The 14,395-nt window shown below is 34.7% G+C and overlaps 1 protein-coding gene across 2 annotated transcripts in view; it reads left to right on the top strand.

Moving 5' to 3' along the window:
- The window catches only part of Znf804a (zinc finger protein 804A), a 279,798-nt gene that overhangs the window by 202,577 nt on the left and 62,826 nt on the right, over positions 1 to 14,395 (top strand). For both annotated transcript variants that reach the window (XM_045148506.1, XM_004660276.2), the window contains exon 2: positions 12,139 to 12,282. In XM_045148506.1, the coding sequence (XP_045004441.1) occupies positions 12,139 to 12,282 (144 nt within the window). The remainder of the gene's footprint in view (positions 1 to 12,138; positions 12,283 to 14,395) is intronic.

The raw sequence follows: 14,395 nt of genomic DNA, 5'->3' as shown, positions 1-14,395 counted from the left end.
AGCCTGCTCTTGCAAAATACAATGTGAGATATACACAGATTTATCATGTAAAGTCAAGTATTTAGAGTCATTTTTTTGTAGTCCCTATTTCAATAGTTTACCATCCTGACCAAGTTTGTGGATTGAGACTACCTAATTGTTTCGTTAGGAAGAAAGTATATTTAATGTGTATGGCATGTTTATGGATATATTATTGATACATTAATTCAATTGGTTTATCCCCATAACTTGAGGTAGTAGTGCTGGAGAGATGGCTTAGTGGATAAGGTATTTGCTTGCAAAGCCAAAGGATTCCGGTTCAATTCCCCAGGACCCACATAGGCCAGATGCACAAGGAGGTGCATGATCTGGAGTTCATTTACAGTGGCTGGAGGCCCTGGCCTGCCCCATTCTTTCTCTCTCTCTCTCTCTGTCTCTCTCTCTCTCCCTCTTAAATAAATAAATAGATAAAATATACTTTAAAAAATGAGGTAGTCGGGCTGGAGAGATGGCTTAGCGGTTAAGCGCTTGCCTGTGAAGCCTAAGGACCCCGGTTCGAGGCTCGGTTCCCCAGGTCCCACGTTTAGCCAGATGCACAAGGGGGTGCACGCATCTGGAGTTTGTTTGCAGAGGCTGGAAGCCCTGGCACGCCCATTCTCTCTCTCTCCCTCTGTCTGTCTTTCTCTCTGTGTCTGTCGCTCTCAAATAAATAACTAAATAATTTTTAAAAAATGAGGTAGTCTATTCACTGCTAGACCTCCTAGTCACTAAATTTTGCGAAATAAATTGCCTTTTTTCTTCAACTAGAACACTCCACTGTATACTTCATTTTATCTTTCACAATATCACGTCACAGTGTCTCTCAGATTTTTCAGTCCAATACACTTTGCCCTGCTTGGTCCTCTTTTCATTAATGATACAACTTTTTCCCCACCTGAAATATTGTCCTTAGCACTTCGAGTCTCTTCACATCTACCCTTAATACCTTTCTGTTTTGTTCTTAAATTTTTTTATCCCATAGTAATTTTTTACCTGAATATATAAGCCTGTTCTATTTCCTTCCTTCCTTAAAAATCTACAATGGCTTCTTTATTAACCTTTGTCAACATTTCTATTTCTGTGCCTATATGTCAACACTCTCCTTATCTGAACTCATGCATTTTCTGTGAATGTCTTCTTCAGCAGTCCCTCATCCCATTCAGAACACATGCCAAGGCTTCCAGACATACCAATGGCTTGTTTCTCCAAAGTCTAAAACTTAATAGTAGCATATATGGTGATATTGTTTTCTGAAATATTTTTTCATTGTACCTACTATAATTTTTAATGTTAAGTACAATTTTAAAAGTCTCCTGATTTCCTTATATGGAATTATTTGCAGTATCAGGGAAGCAAATGCAGGAGAATAAAGAATTTAAGTATAGCCTAGGCCACATACAGAGTTTGAGACAGCCTGGGGCTTACCATATATAATGAGTACCACAACATTTAGATAGGAGGTGTCATTTCCAGTGTATTATCACAGTAGGGTGGCTATACATAATAATTTCATGCTATATATTTTATGAAGAATTGGAAAAGATGATCTCAGTGTTTCCAAACATAAATAAATGATTGGGAGATAGAAATTATAATTAGTATGGTATAGTTAGTATGGATGGATGGATAGATAGATAGATAGATAGATAGATAGATAGATAGATAGATAGATAGATAAAGTATATATAAAGTGTACGTACTTAAATGTCATAATGTACATGATTAATCTACAATTTTCATTGTACTTTGTCACTAATTTCACCTTCACACAACACTACAGTGACTCACATACAGTGACAGATAACTTTCCAAGAAAGTATTCTTTTTTAAAAAATGTTTATGTTTATTTATTTGAAAGTGATAGACAGAGAAAGAGGCAGAGTGAGAGAGAGAGAGAGAGAGAGAGGGAGAGAAAGGGCATGCCAGGGTCTCCAGCCACTGCAAACGAACTCCAGACGTATGTGCCTCCTTGTGCATCTGGCTAACGTGGGTCCTGGGGAATTGAGCCTTGAACCGAGGTCCTTAGACTTCACAGGCAAGCGCTTAACCGCTAAGCCATCTCTCCAGCCCGAAAGTATTCTTTTTTGTTTTGTTTTGTTTTGGTTATTCGAGGTAGGGTCTCACTCTGGTCCAGGCTGACCTGGAATTAACTCTGTAGTCTCAGGGTGGCCTTGAACTCATGGCGATCCTCCTACCTCTGCCTCCCGAATGCTGGGATTAAAGGCATGCGCCACCACGCCCGGCTTGAAAGTATTCTTTTAATCTCCTGGATTTGAACCCTTATTTTAAAAATTTTGTGATTTTCCATCTATACTTCCTTGGAGAAGGCATGCATAATACAGCACTCCTAGCTATAATTCAATAATATACTAGAGTTCTTTACTTGGGTAATGAGGTATGGACAGAGGAACAACATATGCCTTCTTTCTTTAATAAAGTGTTCATTTATTTAAAAGAGGGAGGGAGGGAGGGAGAGAGAGAGAGAGAATGAGAGACACTGAAAAAAAGAGAGACAGACATAAAAAATGAGCACCCAGGACACTTTGACACTGAAAACAAGGTACAGATGTGTGCAGCACTTCCCAGATCTCGCTTTAATGGGGTACTGAAAATCCTGATTTGGACTGGCATGCTTCACTATTGAGCCATCTTTACAGACCCAACCTATGTGTTCTTGAATAATACTAAGTACTAGTTGTTTTTCTGTATCTGTGCCACATGGATGTGGATGAAAATATTGTGTATTTTTTTCATAAGATAAACTTGGATTTTGCTTTTCTATCTTTCCCAGCTGCGTATTCTCCTTCTTAGAAAACATATTTGTAATCCATCTCTTGAAAGCTCTCACTCCATTTGACAACACTGCCAGTATTAACTTAGGTGAGACTGGAATAAGGCCTTTTAATTAAACTGTTAAAAAAAACAAACAAAAAAAAAAACCAAAAAACAAAAACAAAAAAAAACCTCTGTGAAAAGAGTTGTGTCTTTTTTTCTTTTTCTTTTTCTTTTTTTTTTTTTTTTTTTTATCACAGAGAAAACACCAGGCTAAAAGTTCAGTCTGCAATATTCCCGTCTCCTGCCATTATGGACACAAGAACCATCTCTTAGATTATCTTCATGAATAAATAGTAGGGTCTCTCCCAGGAAATTGTGTAGCATCCAGAAATATGCATTAGGTTACTTTCAGACAATAGCTATCTGTCTCATGCACTAGATCCCCAGCAGACTACAAAAAAAAAAAAAAAAAAGCAAAAATAAATGCTAAAAAGTCCTTTCAAGTAAAATGGCTCTAGTTCTGCCTCTCTTTGAAATGTGTGTTTCTCATCAGACTTTAAGGTGTATTTTATTTATGATATATTTTACTCTCATAATTCCAAAAAGAAAAATAGTTGTCATTTTATAGATTGCTTTGTTAAGTGATGAGTCAATTCTGTATATGTCAGAAATGAAACCAAAATCTCTGTAAGCTCTTCACTTTGTTCATGTTACACTCTTCTACCAGTATATGCTGATACCCCAAATAAACCACTTATACTCATCTGGCTAAAGTAAGCCACTTAGGCTCATTGTGTCAGAGTCTACTTCTGATGGAAGTCAAGCTAATATCACAAGTGAAACAATTTACTAGAGAAATGGCACTATCTTGTCCCAAACTTCTGCTACAGCTGACAGAGTAGAAAATCAGCATAGACCATTGAATGGCTTTTTCCTAACTGTCAGAGAAAATGATAACTACTTATAAACTTAGGAGATTTTAAAAATGAAATAATTACCCTCAATTACTATCACTCATATCTTATAGTAGGGCTGTGCTGAATCTATTTATATAACTTTCTTACACTGGGAATCCTATATATGAGGTTTAATAGATATGGAAAAGAAATCTTCCATAGCTCAGTTACCCTTGAGCATTGGAAAGTGTGACATAATTTTCTACATTTACCTTGAAACATAATATGTCCTTCAGACTAGCCACAGGGAGAGTTCAGGGTGATGGTAAATATCAGCCAATTTTAAAAATAATCTTCCGAAATATGGGGAAAGAGTATGAATTAGTGTGTTAGTCTTCTGATGCATGCCTGAGCTATACTAATTACTGACTTAAGCCACAGAATTCAGAAAGTCCTGGTCTTTTTGTGTATCTGAGAATCAAAGGAAAAAAAAACAAAAACAAAACAAACAAACAAACAACAAAAAAACCCTAAACAGATTGATCCAAAGAGTCATTGTCTTGATGATAGATATATCCATGTGGGATGTATAAGGCAGTACCTTGAAATCTGAGGATGGAGAGTTTATGAACATGTTATAAGATTAGAACTTTTATGTATCTGATAGTTGTTATTAACTACACAATCACAGATCAGAAGCAGTGAAAACCTTATGACAGTTCCCTGGAAGCTAATTCTGAAAAAAAAAAAAAATGATCACTGTTGAAATACAATGGTACATATTTCAGCTTTTAGAAATGTGCGTATTAAAGTTTGCTTTTTACTGTTCAGTTGGACTTAATTGAGCTTAACAGTGGTGCCCTTAGAGATTTGATATTCATTGCACAGCGTTTTCAGTATTTGGTCTCTGCCTTTGCCTCTAATGGTGGTGTATAATGGTGAGATTGTATTTCTGTGGAGTCTGTTAGATTTAAGCTTTCTATTTAAAAATTACATTGTTGGTATAATTCTGCTCAATGCACTTTTAACTTTTGATAAAAATATGACTTACCTCAGCCTTTAGCTATTTCTTCTGCATTCTTCGAAAGCATCTTGGGGTGCATTCTTAATAGAAGCCAGCCTTGCAGAGCCAAATGCCACCCAAACAGAGAAAATAGATACCACTGTCCTCCACAAAGGGTACTATTTGCACATAGAGAAAGTATTTAAACCACATGCTGATTAATAGCAGTACTACTAGGATAGGTTTCTACTTACATCATACTTTAAATCAAATCTAAGTAATTTTCTTTACACTAATTAATCTTTTTTTTTTTCCTTTGGAAACACAATGTGTGTCATATGCTTTAATTTATTTATGACTGTAACTCTATTTAGTGTCACCCCCAGCAGGTGTACATTACTATCCTGCAAGATTATCCCCAGTCTACATGTCAGTGCTCAGCCAAATCCCCCTTTAATTCATGGGCTTCCAAGATTTCTATAGGCTTAATGCTTTCTACACTGGCTCAAAGGACTCACATAAAGAATATTAATATTACTGGTTTATTGTCAAGATGTATTCAGGAACCTCCAGATGTGAGATATGCATACAGCCTCTCATATGGGAAAATGTTCATCAAACCAGAAGCAATGTGAACTCCATAGGTGACTGGCTTTGTTTGGAGGAACCATTAAACAGGCATGAACAGTTGAGTAATGGGCCAAAGATGAAGGACTCAGAATTATTCCTTTCACCACTCCTCAGAGACTGAGAGTTAAGGGCTGAAAGGTTCACCCTTCAAATCATACACTGAGCTTCACATCTTAAAGCTACCTAGGTAGCACAAGCTATAACTCATCTATTTAAATACCGGAAGACATTCTCATCATCCTGAAGATTCCAAGACTTTTTAGAAGCTATGTAACAAGAACAATGAACAACAACCAAATTAAAAAAAAATTATATTTCCCCCTATATCATACTCTGATAATTTCTTTTTGGAATATCTCCTTTTGTGCTCTGTCTCTATTTTGTTTTTAATATAGCTCTGTGATTCCAATACTCAAAGGTGTTACATCAGTATTTCCTTCCTGAGTAAATGTTCTCTCCTTTGTAACAAAATGAAAGACAAAAGAGGGGGAAAGACAATGAAAAAAAGATAATTTTTTTTTTCTAGAAGCAAACTAAAGGGACATCACAGAGAGCATCATGTTTTGTTTGTTTGTCTTTCTGAGATCTACAAGTGTTGAATGAATGTTTAATGTAAACATCTGGTAAAAAGGACATTTAAAGGAGAGTAAATACCAAGTGCACGTATCAAAGTGAATATGCACTTAAGAAACTTTCAGACACAGTAAGATATAGGAAAATGATAGGAGACTGTGACAAATTTGTAGCTAGTAATCAGAGAACATCAGATATACTCAATTATAAGCATATTTATATTAATTTATTCTAATCATGATGAGGCACTATTGGATAATCACAACACAGGAAAGATATCATCATTTATTGAGTAAAATATACATTGTCAGCAAGTTATTTCTAGATAAAACTAAAAATCTAGTACTCCTAACCATGTTATACTTCAATGTGGAAATAATTATTAAAATCTAACAATTAAAGATTTATTTGAGAAATAATTCTAGGAAAGGAAACAATGTTCCAGGAGAAGAGGGCAGTCAAGAAAGTGAAAACTTACTTACTATTATAATGCATTGTATGTACCATCTCCCTGGATTACTCAGACCAAACTTAAAAATGCCCACCTGGAAATGGGAGGAATAATTTATGTCCTAATTCTCACTTTCCAAAATCATTAAAGTGTGGATTCCTTTAGCATTAATTCCTTACATAACACAACATAACATAAAGCATAACATAGCGTAAAACACAACATCAAATATAACACAAGCTTTGTGCCACTCTGAAAGATGCCTCAAATCAGGCTCAGGGAAAAGAAAAGCAGCACTGCTAAACTGGTTGGAACAGGAATCTCTTAAGTATTGGGTGGAGTGTTACATAGAAAATGTAAATTTGGTGTTTCCAAATGAAATTTTCTTTTCTTTCTTTCTTTTTTTTTTTTTAGAAGTGGCTTCAGTTTATTGTGAAGTCTTTAAGCACTAAGAGCAAGAAGCATGTTAATACGACATTTAGTGATCATTCTCAGCCCCGCTCTAATTACCTTATTTCTGTGCTCCTCTAAACCAACAGAATTAGAGGGAAACACTTACCAAATGAAATTTTCTATCAGAATCTTGTTATAGAATAAAAATGTTTTGTTACTTCTTCCTAGGTTAATATCTTTGTTACAATAAGGATCTTGACTGTTTTTTTTTTTTTTAATTCAATTCTTAAAAAAGCAATGTAATTGATGCATTTGTGCTTCAAGTAGCAATAAGGATGAGGAATTATTTGTCTTAAATATTTTAAATGTAAATAAATATAATTTTACCTTTTAAACTTAAAATAATTATATGTTAACAGTGAAATTTTAAGCTTCAAAATTTTATCATCTCTATGTAAATGCTGTACTACTAGAAATATCGGGCTATATAATATGAGATCCTATTTATTAAGCAGAATTTGTGTATTTTTTTTTGGGGGGGGGTGTCTAAGGGAATTACTCATAAGACTTAGAATCACAAACCAAAGCATGTTCTGTCATTCTTTTAGGAAACATTGCAGGTCTCTCTGATCAAAAGCTCATTGTGAATGATAGCCACCTGCTGGTACTTTGAGTTATAGGTCAGTGCCCACAAAGAGAAGGAAGAAAAAGATAAGTAGTATAAAAGAGTTAGAGAGAAGAGGGACAGAGTGAAAGAGAGAAACAGTAGAGGATTAAGGTCAGTCTTCATCTTACCCTCTCCAGGGCCTTGTGATTCAGGTGTTCCCTCTAAGGGGCTGGTGAAGCTTCAACCATTTGGGTTGCCTTTTAGAATGTAGAATTTTATGGTACTGTTTGGGTCCAGGTTTGTGTCCCCCACCTCCTCCCTTGCCCTCCTCTTCCTCCCCACCCACCTTATTGTCCAGTCCTCAAGATGCATTCTGGGTATGTCAGCATCTTGGGTAGATTCAGGTTACGTGCTTTAGACGAGTGACACTATGTGGCAATTATCATTCTGTGATGGGGTAGATTCTCTGACATTGGTCTGTTCCATGTTTGATTATTTGTCTTCAAATTTCATTGTGTCATTTTTTTTTTTTTTACTGCTGTGTAGAATTCCTTCATGTAGATATACCATATTGCTTTCCAAAATGGTTGTACCATCTTGCATTCTCACCAGCAGTGGATGAAAGTTCCTATTTCTCCACGTCTTCACCAGCATTTATTTTCATTTGATTATTTAATGTTTGCTTTTCTTACTGAGATAAGGTGGTATATCATAATTGTTTTCATTTGCATTTCCCTGTTGATTAGGGATGATGAACCTTTTCTTAAGTGTGTGTTTTCCATTTGCATTTCTTCCTCTCTGAACTGCCTGTTCAGTTCTTTGCCCCATTTTGTGAGTGGGTGGTTTGACTTTTTCATGTTTAGGTTTCTTAGTTCTTTGTAGATTGTAGAGATTAGGCCTCTGTCCGTTGGATATTCAGCAAATATTTTCTCCCATTCTGTAGGTAATTGATTGGCTTTGTTTATTATATGTTTGTGAAGAAATACTACAGCTTAATGTGATCCCATTATTTGAATGATTGTTTAAGATCCTGTGCTACTGGGGTTTTGTTCTGAAGTGTTTTTCCATTACTACTTCATGAAAAGTTCTTCCTAAATTTTCTTTCAGTAATAGGCTAACTTCCAGTTTTATATTGAGGTCTTTGATCCATTTGGACTTGAGTGTTGTACATGGTGAGATGTGTCAATCAAGTCTCAATTTCCTGCATATGGTTATCCAGTTTGTCCAGCACCATTTGTTGAAGATGCTGTCTTTTTTCCAGCCTATATTGTTAGGGCCTTTGTTATATATCAAGTAGCTGTAGATGCTTCACCCAAAACCCAGGTCCTTGATTCTATTCCATTTGTCTATTCTCCTGTTATTATTCCAGTACCATGCTTTTTTTTTTTTATTATTACTATGAGGACTTCTGCCTTTACATATGAATTTTGAGAACATTTATTCTATCTCTTTGAAGAACAATGTTGGGATTTTAACTGGAATTGCATTAAATCTGTATATTGCCTGGCTAGCTCAGTTGGTAGATCATGAGACTGTTAATGACAATATTTATTTATTTATTTATTTATTTATTTATTTATTTAATTTTTTTTGTTGTTGTTGTTGTTGTTGTTTTTCGAGATAGGGTCTCACTCTGGCTCAGGCTGACCTGGATTCACTATGGAGTTTCAGGGTGGCCTTGAACTCACAGCGATCCTCCTACCTCTGCCTCCCAAGTGCTGGGATTAAAGACGTGCGCCACCACGCCCGGCCTGACAATATTTATTTTGTTGTTGCCTTTCTTTCTTTCTCTCTTTCTTTCTTTCTTTCTTTCTTTCTTTCTTTCTTTCTTTCTTTCTTTCTTTCTTTCCTCCCTCCCTCCCTCCCTCCCTCCCTCCCTCCTTTCTTTCTTTCTTTCTTTCTTTCTTTCTTTCTTTCTTTCTTTTTAACTCAACCTAGTGTCCATTGGGCTTACTCATGTTGTCACACATGACAAGAGATCCTTACTTTTAAAGGCTGAATTATATGCCAGTGTGTGAGTATATGGCATCTTGAAAATTCATTCATCCATAGATTCTTAGACAGATTACAGATATTATCTATGATGACTAATGCTGCAGTGAGTTCAATAAACAAGACAGTGCAAATATATTTTTCACAGACTGTTTCAATTTCCTCTGGATATATGTCTCAATGGAAATGCTAATTCAAATGGAAGCTCTATTTTTAGGGTATTTTTATGGAAATGTCCAATTTTCTACAATTACTGTATTCATTTATATTCTCACAAACAGCATTCTAGAATTCTCCTTTCACTGTTATTTTGCCAGAATTTGCAAATTTTAATATCATTTTATAACTGTCATTATAATTGTGATTAAGTCATATTTAACACTGTTTTTGATTTGCATTTCTAAGATAATTAATATATTGAGAATATTATATATACTTGTTGTACATTTATTTATGTATTCTCTGATTTTTAGCCATTTTTTCCCTTTGCTATATATATATATCTTTATCTAATGTTGTTTTTGGTCACCTCTATCTTTCACCATGCATATAATAGTCAAATTAAAGAGGCGAGGATTTGGCTCAGTGGTTAAAGGCACTTGTTTGCAAAGCCTGCCCTTTTGAGTTCACTTCCAAGCCTTTCACATAATCCAACTTCCAAATGGGTTCTCTTTTTTTTTTTTTTTTTTTTTGGTAGTGTCAAGGAAATTACTGCCTCCCACATTACAAATAAACAAGTAAATATTTAAAATAAATTTTAAAACTTCAATTAAAATGGATTAGATTATATGATCTTCATAATGTGACTCATTTCCTATTTCATTATCACTCAAATGGAGAAGAAGAGATATTGGACATACCAGCCAAACTGGGGGTGATATTATCTGTATACATTTCAGAAATGTAATGTTTGTACAAAAAACCCCATCATTCCAATGATTAAATGAAAATTTATAAGAATTATAGATCAATGTGATTCATTTTCACTCTTTTAGATCAACAATTTCTACTTTCAGAGAAATAAATAGCATAATTGGGAATAGTTTGCAAATGTACTGATAAGTTGTAAGTTAATCATTTAAATTGATGAAATCATGCATAAACAATTTACATGATGCTAGAATTTATTACACTTTTCTGTGCAGATGACAAAAAGTAATTAGGCCTAACAATGAATAATTGTCTTAAATTAATGAGAAAGTGGACTATGTATGTATTTATAGATTTTACAAATGGTTAGTTACTGCAGGACATGAGCCTCAAATCATAGTTACCTGCATTAATAGGTTGTGTATATAAATATATGTTACAATTAAACAAGGAAAGAATGTCATTAATTTTATTAATATTAAACCACATTTTCAATTTTACCAAACATTTACAGATTTAGACACCAATTCTTTTTTATCTCATGAAATTAAAGAAGACTGCTATAGAAGATTTCATGTACAAAGACCAATGAATAGGAAAATGTAATAGTAGCACGCAAGACTCAATGGATAGTTAGGCTGAATTTATTTATTTTGTTCATTTTTATTTATTTATTTGAGAGTGACAGACAAAGAGAGAAAGAGAGAGAGAGAGAGAGAGAGAGAGAGAGAGAGAGAGAGAGAGAGAGAGAATGAGCGCACCAGGGCCTCCAGCCACTGCAAAGGAACTCCAAACGTGTACGCCCCCTTGTGCATCTGGCTAACATGGATCCTAGGGAATTGAGCCTCGAACCTGGGTCCTTAGTCTTCACAGGCAAGAGCTTAACTGCTAAGCCATCTCTCCAGCCCAGTTATGTTGAATTTAAAGGAGTGTAAAAGAGTTTGGAAGATAGGGGAAAAATATATTCTATGATCAAACTGAAATTTCAATCTTTCTTACATGAGAATTTCAGATAAAGAATCAGTCAGTGTTTCCACATGAAAAATGTACTCACAGCCAGCACTAAAAACAATTACAGGAAGTGTAACATGGCAGGTAATATTGTTTTTAGGGAAATCTGGAAGGCCTAGTCAAAAATTTTGCTATTTAATGGTTCATGAATAGTGAGAATCATATCTGACTGTTTTCTTCATCTTTTGATGGTCAGAGTTGTAAATCTATCCATATTTCCCATAAGCACCATGTGATCCATTGTATTCCACAGTGACACCATTTCCAGTTTAGTGACATAATTACCTGCAGAAAAATATCATGATTTTCAAGGAGCAGAAGGTGTTTAGGTCCAGTCTGAAATGACATTGTTTAATTAAACTGTCAATCAAATGATATGTCGATTAGGTAAATAATATTAGTATATCAATATTTAAGAAAATAAGGAAAATTGTAAAATCTAGTATATATTCAGCAATGTAAACCTCTTCAAAAGGGACATATTTTAAATGTTACCAATATACAGGTTCTCTATTAGCTAGGCTATTCCAAGAAATAATAGTTTTTCTTAATTTACTTAGATGGTATTTACCTTTTTTTGTTGTTATTTGGTATGTTCTGTTTCTAACTCTAATCATGATAACTGAGTTCACAGCTGTCAAGATCAAGTAAACGCATGGATAGTTAATTGCATTCTTTTTTTTTTTTTCTTTATTAGCTATGTACATAGTGAGTGTGTAAACAGCCGTGTTGGTACCATTGTTAGCCCCTCCCTGTTCTTCCCCCTCTGAAGGGACCCTCCTCATTGGGGATTGTGGGTCAATTATTGTGGGGTAGCCATCAGTTATGAAGAAGAGGCAATGTCTCTGTGCATAATGTCCCAATTTGTGGCTCTAACAATCCTTACTTATTTCTTTTTTTTTTTTTTTTTTTCTTCCAGGACTATGCAGAGAAAGAGAATACCATAGCGAAAGCTCTGGAAGACTTGAAGGCTAATTTTTACTGTGAGCTCTGTGACAAGCAGTATTATAAGCATCAGGAATTTGACAACCACATTAATTCATATGACCATGCTCATAAACAGGTAAGAAAGAATATTGAAAGCATTTTAGCATTTCTGAACTTTGATCATAGACTGAATTAAGTACACTGTGTAAATATGTTTTGGTTGTCTTCAGCAGTATGTTCAGCATTTCTAACATATATGCTTGCCCTCAGTTGAAAGTCCAATCAAGTCACTGTGGAAATCAGTTAAATAGATTATCTTGAGATTAGTCAACATTCAAGACATTGCTTGTCAATAAAAAAATTAAAATTAAAATTAAAAAATTAAAATTGCTTAGTCATTTGTGCTGTTCAGTCCAAAGGTACAACAAGACAGGTGAAATCTAGTCACACTGCTTTAAGTGGGTAGATTACATTTTTATAATATTAACTTTAAGACAGGTTAAAAGTAAAAAAGAAAATGAACATATCACAACCATAATCTATAAAACGTTATTTTATGTCTATAAAAATATTCCCACAGTATTTCCCATAGTTCATTACAATATTCATTCTCATGATTATTTCCCACATATTCCCCTGCATATCCAATAGTGCAAGACATCTTACACATATGTTTAGTTGTATAAAATAAGAATTTGAAAATTTGCAGATGGCATATATCTATTTTAGGAATATCTTACTGGCTGTTATATATTTTTCCAAAGAAAGCCTAACTCAGATACAATGTTGTCTTGAAGAACAAAGTCACCTAAGTTAGCTGGAGAACATTCCTTTGAACTGAGTGAAATATAGATAGCACACAATTTAACTAAGGGAATACAAACGGGACCTAACTTGTTCTTTTGAAGGTCCAGCAGTTCACATTTGGGAATAAGGGCTGTCAATCACTAGAGACTGATATTCCATAAAAATATCAATGGACACTGATAGAAAGCATAGCTACAATCCATTTGTTCATCCTAAGAATTGATAGCCTTCATGACGAGAATAGCATGACATTTAAGATCTAAACAGAGATTATATTCCTTTTCCTTAGGTTAGTGGCACATCAATGGGAATGTCTTCCTAGAGAACAACCTATCTTTTCTTAGCTAAATTCTCACACCTGTGAAAGCTCTCCATGTTTTCTACACAATTAGCACATTGGAAACTTTAAGTGAAGTAGGGCGATATAAGGGTTCCATATGCACAATTTACACACTACTTTCTCTTCTAAGAACTTAATATAGGAAAACTATGAAAAAGGACATAAAGTGACTTACTGTCTGATGATATCTAAATATAACACGTGAAAAGCTTGCTCAATAGCAAAGGTCACTAAATAAGTAAATGGATCTGCTTACAGAAGGAAAAAAATTCAAATGAGATTTGAGTGGTTTCAAGTGATGGTTTAGATTGATTGTAAACTTGAAAAGACCTTTGATCACTTGTGAGGAATTATCTTGATTAGGTTAATCTCCTGCTATGCCTAAGGATGTTTATCTTAATTAGGTTAATTGAGGTGGGGAGGTCTGCTGTAACCCTGGGTAGTATCACTCCACTGGCTGAGATCCTAGACTATCTAAACAGAAGAGAACAGGCTGAGTACCAGAATCCATCACTCTCTGTGTCATCACTGTGGACTGAATATGGTCAGAACGTACTGTCATGCCTTCCCTGACATTATGAACTATAAACTGGAACTATATGCTAAAATAAATCCTTCTTCCACTAAACTTATTTTTTGTCAGATATTTTGTCTCAGCAATGAGAAGGTAACTAGTAAAGTAACTATGAAACTACTATCGAGGAGAGAGTATGACAAATATATATTTTGATTGCTAATCAGATTTTACTGGTGTCTTTTGACTACCTTGTACCTATATACTGGTATTCTTCTCTTGTTGTGGGAATTTTTCTGATATTGCTGGGAAAACTTTCTGTTTCTTTGGCATTCTGAAGTCACCTTTAAATCCATCTTACTCTTTTCATTAATTATGAACTAAACTAATACTCATTTAAGTCCACCCCAAAGTTCTTGTCATCTCTCTTCCTTCTTTGTTCTTTCATCTCCTCCATGGATTTTTAAAAATTTTACTTATTTATTTGCAAGCAAAGAGAGATATAAGAGAGGCAGACATAAAGATAATGGAAAGGCTAGGGTCTCCAGCTACTGCAAACGAACTATAGGTGCATGTGACCCTTGTGCA

This window comes from Jaculus jaculus, chromosome 4 (genome assembly GCF_020740685.1).
Source record: "Jaculus jaculus isolate mJacJac1 chromosome 4, mJacJac1.mat.Y.cur, whole genome shotgun sequence".
Taxonomy (NCBI): domain Eukaryota; kingdom Metazoa; phylum Chordata; class Mammalia; order Rodentia; family Dipodidae; genus Jaculus; species Jaculus jaculus.
The sequence above is the reverse complement of the archived record's forward strand: the minus strand, read 5'-3'. Positions and strand labels throughout refer to the sequence as shown.